General features: G+C 45.5%; 1 protein-coding gene across 1 annotated transcript in view; it reads left to right on the top strand.

Annotated features, from left to right (window-relative positions):
* The window catches only part of Ush2a (usherin), a 683507-nt gene that overhangs the window by 647027 nt on the left and 18673 nt on the right, over positions 1-17807 (top strand). The window contains 6 exon segments of the mRNA XM_087905997.1: positions 11912-12082; positions 12085-12099; positions 14630-14850; positions 16068-16089; positions 16435-16534; positions 16537-16599. Coding sequence (XP_087762123.1) covers positions 11912-12082; positions 12085-12099; positions 14630-14850; positions 16068-16089; positions 16435-16534; positions 16537-16599 — 592 coding nt within the window.

Here is a 17807-nt window from a genome sequence, read left to right as displayed (position 1 = left end):
TCACTAACGTATTTCTGACCAGCATGGAGGCTTCTGTTTGTTTAGTTCTCCCACAAGAACTGAGCTCCCTCTGCCTCGTGTCCCACAGCTCAAGGTCTTAAATGATTTATCGATAGTGTCTAATTCAGCCTGTCTGGTCCTGATAGAGCGCAACACAAGTGCATGGATGGAACTTTGGTCCCCAAAGACATTCCCAGAGATAGCAAACTCAGGGCTACACTGGGCCACGGGCCACATCCCATTTAGCCTTGGTCACGTCATTCTTGGGAGAGCCTTTTACCCTCCTCAGGACTCTGTTCTTAAGTCATTACCATTGTCAGTCTTTCACATTGCCTTTGAAACAGTTACACACACATCTGAACACAGTTACAGTTACAAGCACATCTGAATACAGTTACACACACATCTGGACACAGTTACAAGTGCATCTGAACACAGGTTACATATGTATCTTAACACAGTTACACACACATCTGAACACAGTTACTCGCATATGAGCACAAAGAAACACTCACCTGAACACGGGTAGAGATGGGCTTATGTTTCAATAAGGCAAATTAGAGAATGCCATCTAATGAACAAATTTTAACATAAGAACAGTATTTTGTGTGTGTGTGTGTGTATGTGTGTGGTGTGTGCATGCGTGCTGTTCACACACAAGTGTGATTTCAAGTTGTGCAAACATGTGTCTTTATACAGAGACCTGAGCAGGATATCACATATCTCCCCCTATTGGTCTCCTGTTTACTGCCTGAGTCATGTCTCTCACTGAGCCGAAAGCTGACTGTGGATGTCACATGGCTAGCCTGAATTAAAAGCTGACTGTAGATGTCACATGGCTAGCCTGAATTAAAAGCTGACTGTAGATGTCACATGGCTAGCCTGAACCAAAAGCTGACTGTGGATGTCGCATGGCTAGCCTGAATTAAAAGCTGACTGTAGATGTCACATGGCTAGCCTGAATTAAAAGCTGACTGTAGATGTCACATGGCTAGCCTGGACCAAAGGCTGACTGTGGATATCAAGATCCACCCGCCTGTTCCCTTAATGCTGGGGTTATGGGTATAGGCGGTTATGGGTATATGCAGCTATGCCCAGTTTTGCATGTGAGTCCTGGAAATCTGAACTCAGGTCCTTATACTTGTGCAGAAAACTCTCCACGGAGCCATCTGCCCAGCTCAAGAAGAAAACATTTTTGAAAGCCAGGCTTCTGTGTATTCTTAACCCTCAAGGTTCTAGAGTAATGAAAGATACAGAAGGAGATCTAGATTAAACTTATAATGCTATAATGTATTGATCTATAACTACTAGTTGGAATCCAGAAGTGAGCCGTGGGTTGCCAGGCAGCCTTGCTGCATCCTCCCCATCTTTTCGTGTGAACCACACGATGGCGATCACTGCTAGTTTCCTGATGTGGCGATGCACTGAGGAAGAAATACTCAAAGAATGTTACAGGCATTAACTCCTTGGTCCCTACTTTCATTTCTGTTGCTCTCACAAATACCATGACAAACCCACTTAGCAGGGAGGTGATTGTTTGGGCTTAAAGGTCACGCTCCATCATTGAGGGAAGTCAAGGCAGGAGCTCAAGCAGGAACATGAGGCAAGAAACCATGGAGCACAGCTGACGCCCATCACAGCTGATTGTGGGTCACATGACTGATGCAGGTCACACCTGATTGCGGGTCACACAGGCTCATGTGCTCCACAGTGGGTTGGCCCTTCCCACACAACTAAAAACCTAGACGGTCCTCCGGACTAGCATGATCCAGTTTCTCAGTCAAGGAGTTCCTTTCAAATGACTCTAGGCTGTGTCAAGTTGACAATTAAAGCTGCCAAGGATCTTGGAATCATCCTGTAAGGTGACCACTGTTACCTCTTTTGCATTATCAGGAACCCAAGTAGCTCAGCCAATTACCCAGTTGAAGTGCAGAGGGGAACGGCTCAGATCCTTACCCTCTGTAACTTCCCGGCCCCACCTCCATGTATTGTTCTTCTGAAGCACAGCTCCTTCATGTCTGGGAGAAATGCAGATGGATTCCAACCTGGCTGTAAAACTTACTGGCTCTCTGTCTTTAGCGAGGGAGTTATACTTGTGTCTCTTATCTGGTGGACTGGTTAGTTCTTGTCGATTTGATACAAGCAACTATCATCCAGCAAAAGGGAATCTTAATTGAGAAAATGTCTTCATCAGACTGGCCTGGAGGAAAATCTGTGGGGCATTCTCTTGATTAACTAGTGATGTGGAAGGGCCCAGCTCATAGTGGGTAGTGATATCCCTGGGCATGTGGTCTTGTATAAGATGGGTGAGCAAGCCATGGGTAGCAAGCCAGTAAGCAGCATTCCTCCATGATCTCTTCTTCAGTTCCTGCCTCCAGGTTCTGGCCTTGGCTTCGGTTGGTGATGGAATATGATTGCATGTGTAAGCCAAATAAATCCTGTCTTAGTTACTTTTCTATTGCTGCGACAGAATGCCATGACTAAGGTAACTTGTAAAAGAAAGCATTTAATCTTAGGATCACAGTTCCAGAGGGGTAGAATCCATGACAGACACGGTAGGGAGTTCAGCAGCAGGCAGGCAAGCAAGGCACGGAAGCAGCAGCTGGGAGTTCCCATCTCATCTGCACGCAGAAGGCACAGTGAGACCGAAAATGGCGTGGGCTTTGAGAACCCCAAAGTCTACTCCCAGTGGCACACCTCCTCCAACAAGGCCACACCTCCTGATCCTTCCCAAATAGCTCCATTAACTGGGAAACAAATGTGCAAATATTTGAGGCTATGGGGCCATTCTTACTCAGACAATCACAGACCCTTTCCTCCCTTGTGGCCTTTGATCACTGATTTGTCATAAAAACAGAAAAGCAAACTGGGAGTTCTGTAAAATGGGGTTAAGAGACTTGTTTTAATAAAGTGGACTGAAGTTAGAGGCTAATACTTTAACACCTACACAAAAAAATTAAAACTTAATATTAAATGCACAGAAAGCATTCACTGTCCGGAACCCTGTAAGGAGAAAAGCCGGAATGAATAGGGAACTATTCTGAGCACCTGGGAAAGCAGGCTCCACTCTGCTCCCACGAGGAATGTCTTCCTGTTATCTGGCTTCTGCCTTCATCTTCTCGGCCTCTGGCCCTTACTCAGGACTAAGCTGAGGTTCTGCACAGAGGGTCTCGGCACAGGTTCTTCCCTTGTGATCTGTTCCTACTGATCTTTATTTGGTGGCCTCTGCCTACTTGAATGGGTAGCTCGAGTATCATTCCTAAAGACCCTTCTGGACAGACTGACATATTTCCTATACGCTCCATGAATAAGCATATATATGTGTGTGTGTGTGTGTGTGTGTGTGTGTGTGTGTATACATGTATATATATGTGTGTGTATATATATATGGTGATATATATATATATATATATCACCATGCACACATAGACCCTGTACCACCAGTTCCTTCCTAGCTTTGAATTATGTTTGTTCCTGTGGATTACCTCTTCTCCATTAGATTTTGCTCTATCCTTGATTACTATGGTATGCTGGGTTGGACATCAGTGTCTGGCACATAGATGTGGCTTAATCAGTGTCTGCTACATTCATGGATAATTAATTAGCTTACCTAGCATCCTTGTTACTTTAGCTGTCCACTTGACACAGTCAGATTCACCTGAAAAAGTGGTCTCCGCACTCAATTACTGCTGTCATTGGGTCATTGGGTTAGTCTGCCAGCATGTCTGCTAGGAATTACCCTAACTGATAACTGATGTAGCAGGGCCCAGCCCTCTCTGGGTGGCACCATCCCTTAGCAGGCATATAAGAAGTTATCTAATCATGGTCCTTCAAGAGAGTCAGAGTGACCTAGCAGTCACACTCCTCTGTGACTTCTGCTTCAAGTCCAGCGTGAGCTCTCGCCCTACTGACCCTTGATGCTGGACTATAACCCGAAAAGGTAAAGCCAAATGAGCCCTTTCCTCCGCTGTCTGCATTTGTTGGGGTGTCTCATCAGAGCAACAGGGTTCACACTCTAGCACCCAGTGAAGTCTACTTTCCTGGCGATCCCAGTCTTGGCTCACTCTAGCCACTCTGTGAAGATGGTGCATCTTTTCAGGACTGCACCAGTTAGGGCGAAGCTGTCATTTTATTGAACATGATGAAATTGCTACTCAAAAAGTAGGGTTGGAGGCTTATCATTTCCCTCTTTCGATTCATCCCAAGGTCCAGAGGGTTGCCACCCACAGTTAGGGTGGGTCATCCCACCCCACATAATCAAGGCCACCCCTCACAGCTGTGCTCAGAGGCCAGCCCAACCTGGACGGTGCCCCACTCAGATTGCTTTCCCAGTCACCCTAGACCCTGTAAAACTGACGGTTGAAATTAGCTAGCATAGAATTAAGCAGGAAGGAATTCTGAGTAATTCAGGCTTGTATCACACACTTACACTGAAAAGTTTGCCCTACATATAGCAAATGGCATTAACATCTACGTCTGTCAGTTTCCTTGTGAAATGAGAGTGTTAATGTCAACTGTATGGCATTGTTGGAATGATTAAACACCTTGATTAAACGACCAACTACAAGGGACATGATCAACCTCTGGACACCACAGCCGCCTTCTCCATCTACAAAGTTCGTGCTGGGGAGATCCACATAGTTCAGCTACAACAGCAACAACGATCGCACAATACTTTCAGGAAGTTTACAGTTTTGTGTTGGGTCAATTTCTCTCTTGGTGTCCAGGGGGCCTATGGGTCAGACACACCTGATAGCACATGCAGCAAGCAAGCTGAAGGGCAGAGGGAGCTGGTTTCTGCCTTCTGTGCATTCCTTCTAAGAGCAGAATGATACCAAGTTCCTGTTCCCTCCAAAGTGGAGCAGACAGCGCAAAACTTGGCAAGCAGTAAACTCCGAACCTTCACTCTTAGGAAGCATGGACTCAGATTAATTCAGTGTTTCCTGCTGTGTTTAAGCTGGTTCTCCAAGCTCGTGGTTTAGAACAGAGTTCTAACTGTATCTACCGAGCAGTCCAACCAGGGCAGCAGCGGCCTCGGTGGTGGAGACAGCAGGTGGCCATTTCTAACACAGGAAATGTCTCCTAACTTGTTTAGTTACTTCATATCTCTGAATTTCAAAAGTGCCAGGAGAAAGTGAGACAGTGTGCCTCCCTCCACCCACCCACTCACCCTCCTTCTTCTCCTGCATCCCAGAATTCAAGTAAAATTGTGTTCCTTCTTGCCTGATCCAAAGTGTTCTGGATGAAAGGATCCAGGAATGCAGGGACTCTGTGCAAGAAGGATTCTCATCGATGCAGCAAGGTTGTCTGGCAAACAGAGGAGCTGGGCAAATCCATCTGGTGATGAAAGAGGGTCAGAAAGGTAGACAATGAAGCAGGCGGCTTCATAAAGCCCTCCAACAAGTAGCCCTGCCTGGCTGGAACCTGTAGGCTAGTCACAAAATAAAACAGTCCCGTAGCCATATAATCGCAGACTCATTGCTGTCTCCAGCCATGAGCCGCTCTACGCAGTTCTGGCAAAGTCCGTACTGGTGTGTTACTACTCAACCATATTCAAAAGCCACGGCAAGCTACCCCTTAAAAAGGCCCTAGCGTGAATGCCAAGGGAACACTCTCCAAGACTGTAGAGGGACCGACAGGATTTCCTTGATTGTATCTTTCTATTTATGAGGCATAATTTATGAATGCCGGGGAGCAAACCGCGCTGACTGATGACCAAAGAGTGCCAAAGCCATAAATCAGGAGCCATGTAGGAAGTGCGGGCTGTGATCGAATCTATTGAATTAGCTGTTGGCCCGAGCCAATACAGGTATTGGAAAGACCCTTTTAATATCTATTTGTCTCCCTGGCGGGAGTGTGATAACAATCACATTCCATGCCCCTGGGAAACAAATAATTTAATTGTTTGCCTGTTAACATGCGACCTATTTACTCTGCTGATTAATGACTGCCAAGGCTGTTCATGCTGTATTTTTTTTTTTAATTTCTGAGGTGAATTGTTAGCACTGTATTTCCATTCTCTGGTTCGTACAAACAACAAGAGAAGGCTCTTTCCTACTGTCACCCAAAATGAGCTTGTCCTCAGAATTACTGAAATGCTGTCCAACCAAACATTCCATGAAGAAACATGTGAAGGGGTGTCACCAGAGTTAAGAGCATTCCACGCCGTCATGAGGTCATGTGTTCGAATCCCTAGGATCTAGTTCAAACAAACAGGCGAACAGAAGTAGGAGCAGATAGTGCTAGTGTCGTTGAAACGGACAGGATCCCTGGGGCTCACTGGCCAGTCAAGCCCCAAGTGAGGGTACCTGACTCAAAACATAAGGTGGAAAGTAATTGGCAAAGACACCTGATGCTACCTTGGATTTGTGCACATACACACATTAGTGTTTGTTTTCAAGATTGTAGGTAGTTCTGATGCTCGAACACATGCAAACAGACACTTGTAGTAAAACTTCTTTGTCGGGACCGTCAGCTCCCCAATAATACGATAGAGGCTTATTAATTATGAAAGCTCAGCCAATAGCATAGGCTTGTCTGTGGCTACCTCTTATGACTTAAATTAACCTATTTTTATTAACGCACATGCTGCCCAGGGGCTCGTTTACCTCATGTATGAACTGTTCATCCTGCTTTCCTGCTTCCTCCATGTCTCTGTCCTTTTCCCAGCATTCTCTGGGCCCGGAAACCCTACCTAGCTATCGGCTGTTCCGCTTTTTATTAAACTGATCAGAGTAACACTTCCTCACAATGTAAACAAGGTTATTCCACAACACTCTATGAAGAGAAGCTGAAACACGACTGTGCCTAGATTTCTGTTCCTGGTTCTAGAGGATTTTGCAAAGAGTACGGGGTGCAAGAATCGGCTGGAAGTATGCTAAGAGCCCGTGTTCGCATGCAAGGACCCAAAATGATGTGGAAGACCCTGGTCCAGGAACCCCACCCGCTCCCCCCACACACACACTCCACACAAAGACCATCTCTGTTGCCAAAGAGTGCTGACTGTTTCTACAGCTGTCCAGGTATGGCAGCCTAGTGTAATTAAAATTAGTTAAGGAAAGATAGAGTAATTAAGTCTTTGAGAGAAATGAGTAAATCAAAGAACAGCTTCATGGTTTTTTTGTTTTGTTTGTTTGTTTGCTTGTTTGCTTTGTTTTTTTGGTTTTTGGGTTTTTTTGTTTGATTTTTGGTTTTTTGAGACAGGATTTCTCTGTAGCTTTGGAGCCTGTCCTGGAACTAGCTCCTGTAGACCAGGGTGGTCTCAAACTCAGAGATCCGTCTACCTCTGCCTTCTGAGTGCTGGGATTAAAGGCATGCGCCACCACCGATGTTTTTAATGGACAACAAGCAAAAAATGATGCCCATTAGTAGTTAAATACATAGTGCACTGAAAACAGCAATGTGTGTGTAGCAAGTCAAGCTGACATTATTAATGTGCTGATCACTGCCAAGTACAGAATCACGGTTAAATGTTTCCGTTATTTTATATTCATTAAAAGTATTTGTAGTTTCTGCATCTTACACTGTAACACTTCCCATTGTTACCACAGAAACATTTTTTCAAAAATATCAAGTTGATCCAAGCTGACTTGCCCACTTTTTTAACAGTTCCCTACTGAGAAGCTCTGGACGGTGTAATCTGTGGCGTTATGCTAACTTGTGCACACATATCAAGTGTTATCACATGTAGACTACAAGTCTCTCAGAGGAAACTTTAACCATCATTAATTTGTTTATTGGGGAAGTATGTTTAGGAGATGCTCTGGGTGCACCTCCTTTTCTTCCCTCTCTGTCAGGGAATTCATAGTAGGTAACTCCATGTCCCCTCAGAAGGTACACGGTTTTCTGGTTAGTATATTACTCCATAAGAACCGAAAGGCCAGGGAGCTGGAGAATGCAGTCCTGTGGTGAAATGCCTACCTAGTGCTCATGAGGTCTAAATTCATCTCCTAGAACCAAAAGTAAAAAAAAAAAAAAAAAAAAAAAAAAAACCACTAATACACTATTCAACATTTCCTGCCCATAATTTCTCCATCTTTCTCCATCCATATTAGCCAGCTTCCTGCCACTGCAGCAACAGATGCCTGAGGGAATGTTTACTCTGGCCATTTCAGAGGTCACAGGCCGTGGCTACTGAGTTCCCTTACTTCTAGGCCGGTGACAAGCATAGCATCATGGTGAAGAGGGCACAGCGCAGCAAGCTGCTCACCTCTGGTAGCCAGAACTGAGAGAGGGAGCGACAAGGGACGGGACAAAATGTGCCATTCGATGACACTCCCCGACGACCACTTTCTTCTGACTAGGTCTCACCTCCAACTTTCCAACGTTCCATTAAGCTACGAAACCCTAAGTAAGTTGATTCAATCCCTTCCCAAAGCTGTCACCTGTAAGAGGCCAAGCCTTCAACATGTGACCTTCTGGTGGATAGTTACAGTCCAAGCCAGAATGCCACCCTGTCACATGTTACCGAATTCAGTAATTGTTTCTAAGAAGATATCACAGGTATAATCTGTGTAAATTATGAACCCAGAACACACCTTAGTCCGAGTCTTGTTTAGTTGGGCATAATGAGGTTTTGATAGGACTTTTTGTTTGTCACAGGGAGTGGGCATAGAAGAGGGCAGGGCAGAGTGCAGAGTGAGCAAAGCTGACATCACAGAGTGTGTGGCATGGCACGCACGCTGCCTTCCTGCCGTGAGACCCACCGCACTGTAGCATCGTCACCGGCTTTCCCCTTGCTGTGCCCACTTCCATTTTCACTGCAGCTCATGTAAATAGGCTGAGCCTGCTTTGCATAAGCATGCTGATTCCTATGAGTGCTATTTTGATCTCAAATTGATTGAATACTAAAAAGGAAGTCTAGGGGAAAAGAGCAATGTGTGATGAAGGTCTCTTATCAAAGACGAGAGAATAGTAGGTCCTATGTAGATTCCCAGCTTGACAGGGATTTTATATTGTCTATATTCTAGAAGATAAAATGCCAAAGTTCACTAAGACCTATACACTGAGGATTTTCCATTATATTTGACTGAGGACTAGAAAGATAACCTGAGTTTGTTCCCAGCATCCTCATGGGGAAGCTCACAACTAATTTCTAACTTCAGCTCCAGGGGAGCTGGTGCCCTCTTCTGGGCCCCTCAGGAAGCTGCAGTCAAGTGCACATAGCTACACACTGACGAACATGCACAATTAAACATAATAAAATTATTAGATTATATCACATCTTGAAAATAAGACTCCACCTGATCAAAGTCTAGGGCACAGGAAGGCATGAGGATCAGTGCTAACTCCAGAGCAGCATCACAATCCCATGCTGCATCTACGTGGAAAAAGATGAGCCACTTCCCGTCACACACCTGAAGGACTGTAAGAAAACACCCACAGAGACACGTTAATAGCCGGGTTTCTTTCTGTCCTGCTCCCAGTAGCCTATATATGGAATTAGCCTAGATATCCATCTATAGATATAGATAAACAAAGAAAATGTGGTCCACATACACTGGAATTTTATTAAACTGTAAAGGAAAGAAATTACGATGTGTGCAGGAAAATGGAAGTAGCTGAACATCACTGTGTGAAGCAAAATGAGCCGGACTCAAAAAGGACAAATAGTGCATGTTGTCTTCATATGGGAACTCTAGACTTTGTGCGTGTGTACATGTGTGTATGTGTAGAAATAGGAGGAAGAGGAGAGGATGATGGAAATGAAAGGGAACTGTGTAGAGGGAGTCAGGGGCCCAGCAAGAAGACCAGAGGGCAGGGAAGGGCAGCGGGTGGAAAAGCACAGACAGAAACAAGAAAATGTAAATAGCATATGTGTATGCAAATGCCATAAGGAAGCCCACTTGCGTGTTAACTTCAAAAAATTAATACTAAAGAAGAGAACCGAATGATCTCCACCCTGGGCTAAACTGCCCCCTGTCCTTCCTTTAGTGACCTCCAGCTAGTGCCTCAGCTTCCCACCTGTGTGGCAGCTGTCTCTGTGGGCACACAGCAGTTATTTGCTAGATTTGTCCCATCAAACCTCCCTCCACAGGCTTTCTTCTTGTGACCCTGATTACTATCAGCATGCCTGGGAATCGCCAAGAGCCCGCTCCTGGTGGGGAATCTGATACTGACCTTTGGGCTCTATTTTACATCTTCCCTAGAACAGTGTCTTTCCCAAGCTTGTCGCCCTTCTGCTGTGAAAGTCCCCTCCATTCCATCCCTGGGAGGTCGCCCTTAGAGTGGTTGGTCTCCAGTGTCCTGAGCCAGGCACCATCCCTCTTGGGACACGCCATCTGATCTCTTCATCAATAACCTAGTATCCGGCCCCTGTAAGTCTGCCCTTGGCCTGTGCAGAGGGCACAAGAGCCGCGTGGGTGGTACTCACCCTGCTATCCCAGGGACAGTCTCCTGTCCCCCACTTCCCAGTCCATCTCTCAGGGAACCCGGTCAGCTGAGACAATTTACTCAACATGTCTTCCACCCTTGCACACAGGGACCTGACCTAATCTAGACTTTCAGAGTCTTGGTATCTTATTTACACTTAGAGGCAACTTACAGAATCCAAAGCTTCTTTACCGGGAAGAGTACAATGCCAGCCCTCATCGAAAAAAAACCCATGCACAGTGCACACACATACACAACATAAAATAGTTTAGAGTGCTTTGGAAAAAAAGAGTTTATAAAAAAAAATGTGAGTGATTCAATGCAAATGAGGAGAGAGAGCTCTCTGTCTTTAAAGAGCCTCTTCGCTGGGAAGCAGGTTAGTTTTCTCTTTTGAAAAGGGAGCTGCCAGCAACCCTATCAGCAAGGGGCTAGAGATTTACATTTGACAGTATCTCAACCTCAGAACTTGCCTTTCACAAAGCATCTGCCCCCAACAGAAACACAAACACAGATCGGACTTGGCCTCCCTGTTAAAAGTCTGCCAAGGCGTTTCTTCTCCAGAAGGTGTACTGATGTAGGAACAAAACAAGACGGGACTCTCTTTCCCAACATAAGCCTGTTTTTAAACAATCTGCATGCCTCCCAACACTGCACCCCTGGAGAGTGCACACATAAACGCAAGCGAGCTTTCCCACACTTGTCTTTAAAGGCCCATGGTAATTTGTTATTATTATTATAATAATAAACAGAGTAAAAGACAACCAATGAGAAAAAACCCCAAAGTTAAGAGTTTTACCTGAGAGCTTAGTAAGGAATAGCACGTGGAGACACGGTCTTCCCGGGTTGACATTCCCATCTATCATTCTGATTGATCACGGTGTGGTTGGCTGTTATTGGGCCTAATTTAACCCTATATGCTCACACATCCATCCACCTGGTCTATTGTACCTGACGTTCGACAAATTACTTCCTCATGCAAATAGCGACCCGAGGCGACCTTTTAGGATATTCGTGTTTAATTATCCAAATGGTTCTTGATAAATAAGATTATACATCTCCCCATATGTTTGTCCCTTCCTTGATGAAAGGAAATTGGATTTTCATGCAGATTTAATGGAGATGGTGTTTAAGAATTGCTGAGTTTATGGAGTCCAGGAATCCATTCAGTCTCGAGGAACTGACAAAAACCACTGCGCCGCCCCACAGTGGCAGAGAGGAGCATGTCAGCCAGCTGTGGTGAGTCTACCTGAGCTCCCTTCTTGTCCTATGATCCTTTGTAATCACAAGCTTGCAAGATCAAAATTCATCCTGTTCTTTTGTCTTTAGCTGGTTTTTTATTAACATTTTATTGAGATACCATAGCCCTGACTAGTCTGGAACTCACTCTGTAGATCAGACTGGCTTTGAACGCACAGAGATCTACCGGCTTCTGATTCCCAAGTTCTAGGATTAAAGTGTGCACTATTAAGTCCACGCCTGGTAGCCTTTTCCAGTGTGAGGGTATCTTGGTTTTGATTGTTCTTGTTGATTCTTTTTTAAGGTATGGGCAGTGGATTCTGCAGGCCAAGTCCCAAGCAGCTGGACTCGGTGTAGAACTGGACCTGCCCCACCAGAAGGTCTAAAATGCCCATATTCCACACCATCTCCTCCACCCAAGCGTAAGACACCCAACAGGAATATCAGCCTCTACTGACTCTTCTCCAGCTCCAGCAGGGGACTCACACCGGGGTGAGCACACAGCTCAAAGAGCTGAGCCTCAGCAGGGCTCTTCCTAAAAGCCACTGTCTTTGTGATCTGGCTCTTTGTCCTCCTCCATGGTTTCCCCTGTGTCGTCTCTCCTTGCCCTTCTGAGAGATCAAGTCTTTAGAAAACAGGAAACATCTAAGCTGGGACAAGTACCAGGGGTGGTGATGTCTCCTTCCAATAGGGTGGTGCTGAAGATTCCAGAGACATAAGAAAGCCAAGACTTTACACATATGCAAATTCTTTACATTTAGAAAAATAGAGACCAGGTACTTGAAGAATCAGGCGGCGTGTGTACATAATGGGGTTGACAGAGTGAATGCTAAGACAGAAAAGATAAAGTGAGGAGTATTCCCAAAACCCCAATTTGACATACACAGGAACCCCAATTTTGACACACACACAGATCTCTAACAAAAAGAAACTCCTGTCTCTGTCAGTAAAGGTGAATTCAAGGAAGTACTACCTACTCAGAAGAGGCAGGACCACTGGGCACAGCCGTCTCCATGGCTGTCTTTAACACATCTGAGGAAAGTCAGAGACAGGAAAGAGCACGAAGGGATCCTACCATAGTGGGTCGGAACATGCCTGTTCTTGAGGGCCATGCCAGAAAGAGAGAAAGGGCAGCATTAGTGTGGCAGAGTGGAACACACCAGTAAGGCAAAAGTAACTTGGCAAGGTGATTGATTGCTTTTGTAAAAAGGGAGCACCAAGACCCAAGCCCAGAAGTTTACTTGGTGTTTATTCTAATTCAGGCAGTGGCTTATGTCTTCTCCCCCTTGACTGGCATCTGACCACACAGTATTTTGAGTTTGGCTAGTTTTAAAGGAAAAAAAGGGAAACTAGGAAGGATATACTGTTTAAATCACTTAACTTCACAGGATGGGCTGGGTAATAAAGGAAAGTTTTTCTGGGTGAAGGTATTAAAATATTTGTACAAAGCTAGGCGTTGGTGGCACACATGTTTAATCCCAGCACTTGGGAGGTAGAGGCAGGCGGATCTCTGTGAGTTTGACACCAGTCTGGTCTACAGAGTGAGTTCCAGGACAGACTCTAAGACTACAGAGAAACCCTGTCTCAAAAAAACAAAAAACAAACAAACAAAAATGCACAAAGGTTTTACAAGATGAGGAAGATAAAAATAGTTTAATTCCTTGACATAAAAGTTTTTCGGTATTTGACAAAAAGACTAATATTTAATGGTCCTTACAACTAGGAAGCCATCACTAAGACAATCCCTGCATTATTTAAGTGACAACCTGAGAACCACCAAGTCTGTCCTCGCTTTGTCTCTTACCTCTGGGGCATGGCTTGGGTCTCTCCCTTGTGGCTCGTGAGTAAGTGGAGATTATAATACTTTGTTCACATAAGCTTATAGAGAGATTGTGCAGATCCAAGTATTACATTATGAATTATTTAGACCAATTTAGGGAACGATTTGGAAAAGTGTGGAGAAATCCTCTGAGGCCAGCATACCCAGTGTTGAAACACAATTTCCAAAGAAGGCCCACATGCAGACAAGGCTCCTGGTGCATGCTAAGGGAATATTAGCATATTTTCTACAGGGCTTCGTATTCAATAAATATAGATGATGTAAATACAATCAGCCCTTGATTATCCATGCTTATAAAATGATAATATTAATAAACCCAAATAATTTCTATTTGGAGTGCATTGTATGCATTTTAAAAAATAGCAGGTAGCTCCTTAATTATCTTCCTTATGTCTATGTGGAAATTAATCTCTAGCATATAAGTGCTTCTTTTCCAAATGAGGTCAAAAGTTTGCTCTAAATAAATCAGAAGTTTGTAGTTTTACAAAGACAAATAGCTTTGCAAAACGAGCACTCTGAGAGGAAGGGAGGCTTGCAAGCATTAAATGTTTGTACCCGCCTCTTTAGATATGTAAGTTCCATACAAGTTACTGCAGTAGAATATAAAATTTAGTGGTAAAAATATAATTCAATACAGATTATGACTTTTTATTTCATTTTGTTATAAAGAAGTCCTTTTGAAAGTCATTGAATCCAACCCAGCTTTTGTATATTTGGTTCCATTTTCTAGTACATTCATAAGGTTAGGGAGGAGATAGTCTTCCTCTTTCCTGTTGCATCTAACTTCCCCTGAACTCTTATAAACTTTCCCCTCCATCGGGGTCGGCCATTAGAAGAATTAGCACAAAGCTGGGCAGTGGTGGTACACCTATAATCCTAGTAATGGAGAGGCAGAGGCAGACAGATCTCTGTGACTTCAAGGACAGCCTGGTCTACAAAAGCTAGTTCTAGGACAGCTAGAACTGTTATACAGAGAAACCTTGTCATTGCTTCTCCCAGAATACCTAGTGTGGGGTTCCTTTCAGAGCAGGATATGGCTTCTCCCAGAATACCTAGTGTGGGGTTCCATTCAGAGCAGGGCTATTCCTTGTCTCAAAGTACCTAACACAGGCTTCCGTTCAGAGAAAGAGGCACACCACCTCTGACTCGTGACACCATCCCACTTGGTCCTCGCTCCTGTAGCTCTCCGAAGGCACAGCCACACAGCAGACCCGTTATGACCTGAGACCCTTCACCACATATGCTATTGGGGTTGAGGCCTGTACCTGTTTCCGGGGCTGCAGCAGAGGACCAACAGCCAAGCTGAGGCCTCACACTGCCCCACCTCAGGTGCAGACACCTGGCTCGAGGACGACCTCCTTCCAGTGGACACCCCCTCAGCTCCCTAATGGTGTTATGCACAGGTCAGTAGAACAGATAACTAAACCGAAAGGAGACCTGCCACAGAAGCACATGACCAGCCAGCAGGCCCCCAAAGGTTACAAAATAGATGCATATAGAAAAAAAAAATCATTTGAGCAGTTACGTTACTTGAATGGCGTTTGAGAAAAGGTGACCAACAAAAGCATCCTGAAGCCAGAGGGACAATGCATTGCGTTTGCAGTCACTAAAGAAGATGCTCCCCCAAGGGTTCTCTGGACTATACACTCTGCAGTCCTCATCTGGAGCAAAAGAGACCTCTGTGCTTAGTTGGGAATTGCCCTGACCTAAGTTAAAATGTCAGGAAAGTCAGTGTATCAAAGAACAAAAAGTCTTTATTCAGAGAAATCTAGAGGAAAGGCCATTTGCTATGTTCTAAGTAAAAAGACTTACCTTGGTCCTCTGAAGAGAACCAAGTGTAGAAGGAGCTGCGGGCAGGCCTGCTTTTCGTCCTTTCCGTTCGGCTCCCGCACAGCTAGCTTAGCCCCGGAAATAACAACACACAAATTGTATTCATTTAAACATTGCCTGGCCCATTATCTCTAAAGAGTTAGTTACTGGCTAACTCTCACATCTTGATTAACCCATTTCTAATAATCTGTGTAGCACCACGAGGTGGTGGCTTACCGGGAAAGAGTCAGCATGTCTTACCTGGTAGCTGGCTCCATGACGTCTGCCTCATTGCCCTCTTCCCAGCATTCTGTTCTGTTTACTCCGCCTACCTAATTTTCTGTCCTATCAGAGGGCCAAGGCAGTCTCTTTATTAACCAATGAAAATAACACATAACAGAAGGCCCACCTACATCACCCTGACCTAAGTTAAAATGTCAGGAAGGTCAGTGTCTCAAAGAACAAAAAGTCTTTATTCAGAGAAATCTAGAGGAAAGGCCATTTGCTATGTTCTAAGTAAAAAGACTTATCTTGGTCCTCTGAAGAGAACCAAGTGTCTGCTCTTTATCAATGAAAAGGACTACTTGTGAGGCTGGAGAAACGGCTCAATTGGTAGAATGCTCACCATGCAAGCATGAGAACCTGTGTCTGATCCCCAGATCTCTCACAGAAAGCCCAGGGTGGTGGCACACACTTAGACACCCCAGTGCTAAGGTGGCAGAGATAGGTAGAACCCTAAGACTCTCTGGACAGTCAGCGTGACCTACTTGGGAATTCCAGGCCGGTGAGAGATGCTATCCCAAAAAATTAGGGTGGAGATGCCGCTGGAGAGAGCAGGCTCACCAATTAAGATTAAGAGCACTGGCTACTCTCTGTCAATTCCCAACACCCACATGGCAGTTCATACTCGTTTGTAACTCCTTGTCAGTGGTTCTTACGCCCTCTTCTGGCCTCTGCAGGCACTGCATGCATCTGGTGTAACTTCACTCCTTTTCTACCGCGCTTCACTTCTCATTCCCTGAAAGCGGTGTCCTGAAAGGGGAATTTTTAATGAGATTGCAAAATTGTCTTTTCCCCAAAATATAATCAACTTCTGAAAAATGACAGATAAACAGATCCACGGCCTGACTTCTTTCTTCAGACCCCTACTGTTCCGGCTACGCCTGCAGTTGTGCCAGCCTTGGCCTCCTGACTCGGCCCCACCCTGCCCTCCCAGCCACACAGAGGGGAAGTATGGGGGCCCTGGACACAGAGCCGACCTGATGGAGCGGCAGCCTACAGGGCACAAGTGCTGACCTACAGCAGGGCTTCCAGGGGGACCAGCTTCACCACCAGGAAAGGAAGTGAGTACTGATGGCTGGTACCTGGCACAGGAGATCCCGCGTGAGAACGGGGATGCCAGTGGGACTGTGAGGCCTATGTTCGGTGGCATGGGCTGCCACTGAGACACCGTGTAGGTGACGACCAGAGAAAAACCCCAGGGCAAGTCGGTGGCAGTCCAGGCTGCTCTGGAACTTACCATGTAGACTGGGCTGGTCTCAAGCTTGCAGCTGTTTTCCTGCCTCCATCGCCCGACCCCTGGGATTACAGGTGTTCCACCACTCCTGCCTAAGCCCACTTCTCAGAGATGCTTCCCCTCTATCCACGCACTTCCCCAAAGCAGTGAGATATGGCATGTCATGAGAACAGATATGCAATGAACTGTTAGCCAATTAATTAGATTTCTATAAAATAACTTCCATTCCTAATACACACACACACACACACACACACACACACACACACACACACACATATATTTAAATGAAAATTAGGGCCGGGCAAATAGCTCAATCACAGAAAGCCTGGGAACCTCAGGCAGGTCTCCAGAACCCACATGAAAAAACCCTGGACATGGAGTGGCACACTCTTTGTCACAGCACCGGGGAGGCACCTAGGTGGTTTCTGAGGTTGCTGGCAGCCAGTCATGCCTACTCGGTGAACTCCAAGTCAGTCAGAGTTTTTGACTCAAAAAACGGGAACAGAGCCTGAGACAGACCTGCACTACCACCGTTAACCTCTGCTTCCCCTGGACGCACATGTGGGTCCCAGGGCAGCCTGGCCACACACAATGGGGCCCAGGCCATGTGGGGGCTCAGGCCGCACAGCACAGCCAGCGGCCACAGCCAGCAGAACCAGGTTCCAGGAAAAGCCTTAAGCTTGCACCACCCAGGAACAGACCATCCAAAGAAAATTCCTAACATTCCAACCATTGTAGATAGGACCACCTGCCAGCACACCCCTATTGCTTTTCACCAGGACACCCCTACACAATGTCAACCAATCAGGGGTACAGAACCTTAGAAATCCCTCACCCCCTACCTTTGCTACTAGAAAACCCCAACTCTGAGAATCCAAGTTTGCAAACTTGTTTAAGAAGAAAGGCTCTGTGCTTTTACATACAGGACTTGGTTTCCTAGTTGGCTTTGGGGGGACTCTGTGATCTGGGCATGACAGCAGGCACGTACACCCAAACAGCTCTGCTGCTCTTCACACATGCTCACACACACGT

Source organism: Myodes glareolus, chromosome 5, assembly GCF_982192425.1.
Source record: "Myodes glareolus chromosome 5, mMyoGla1.1, whole genome shotgun sequence".
Classification (NCBI taxonomy): Eukaryota; Metazoa; Chordata; class Mammalia; order Rodentia; family Cricetidae; genus Myodes; species Myodes glareolus.
This window is presented reverse-complemented; position numbering and strand designations above follow the sequence as displayed.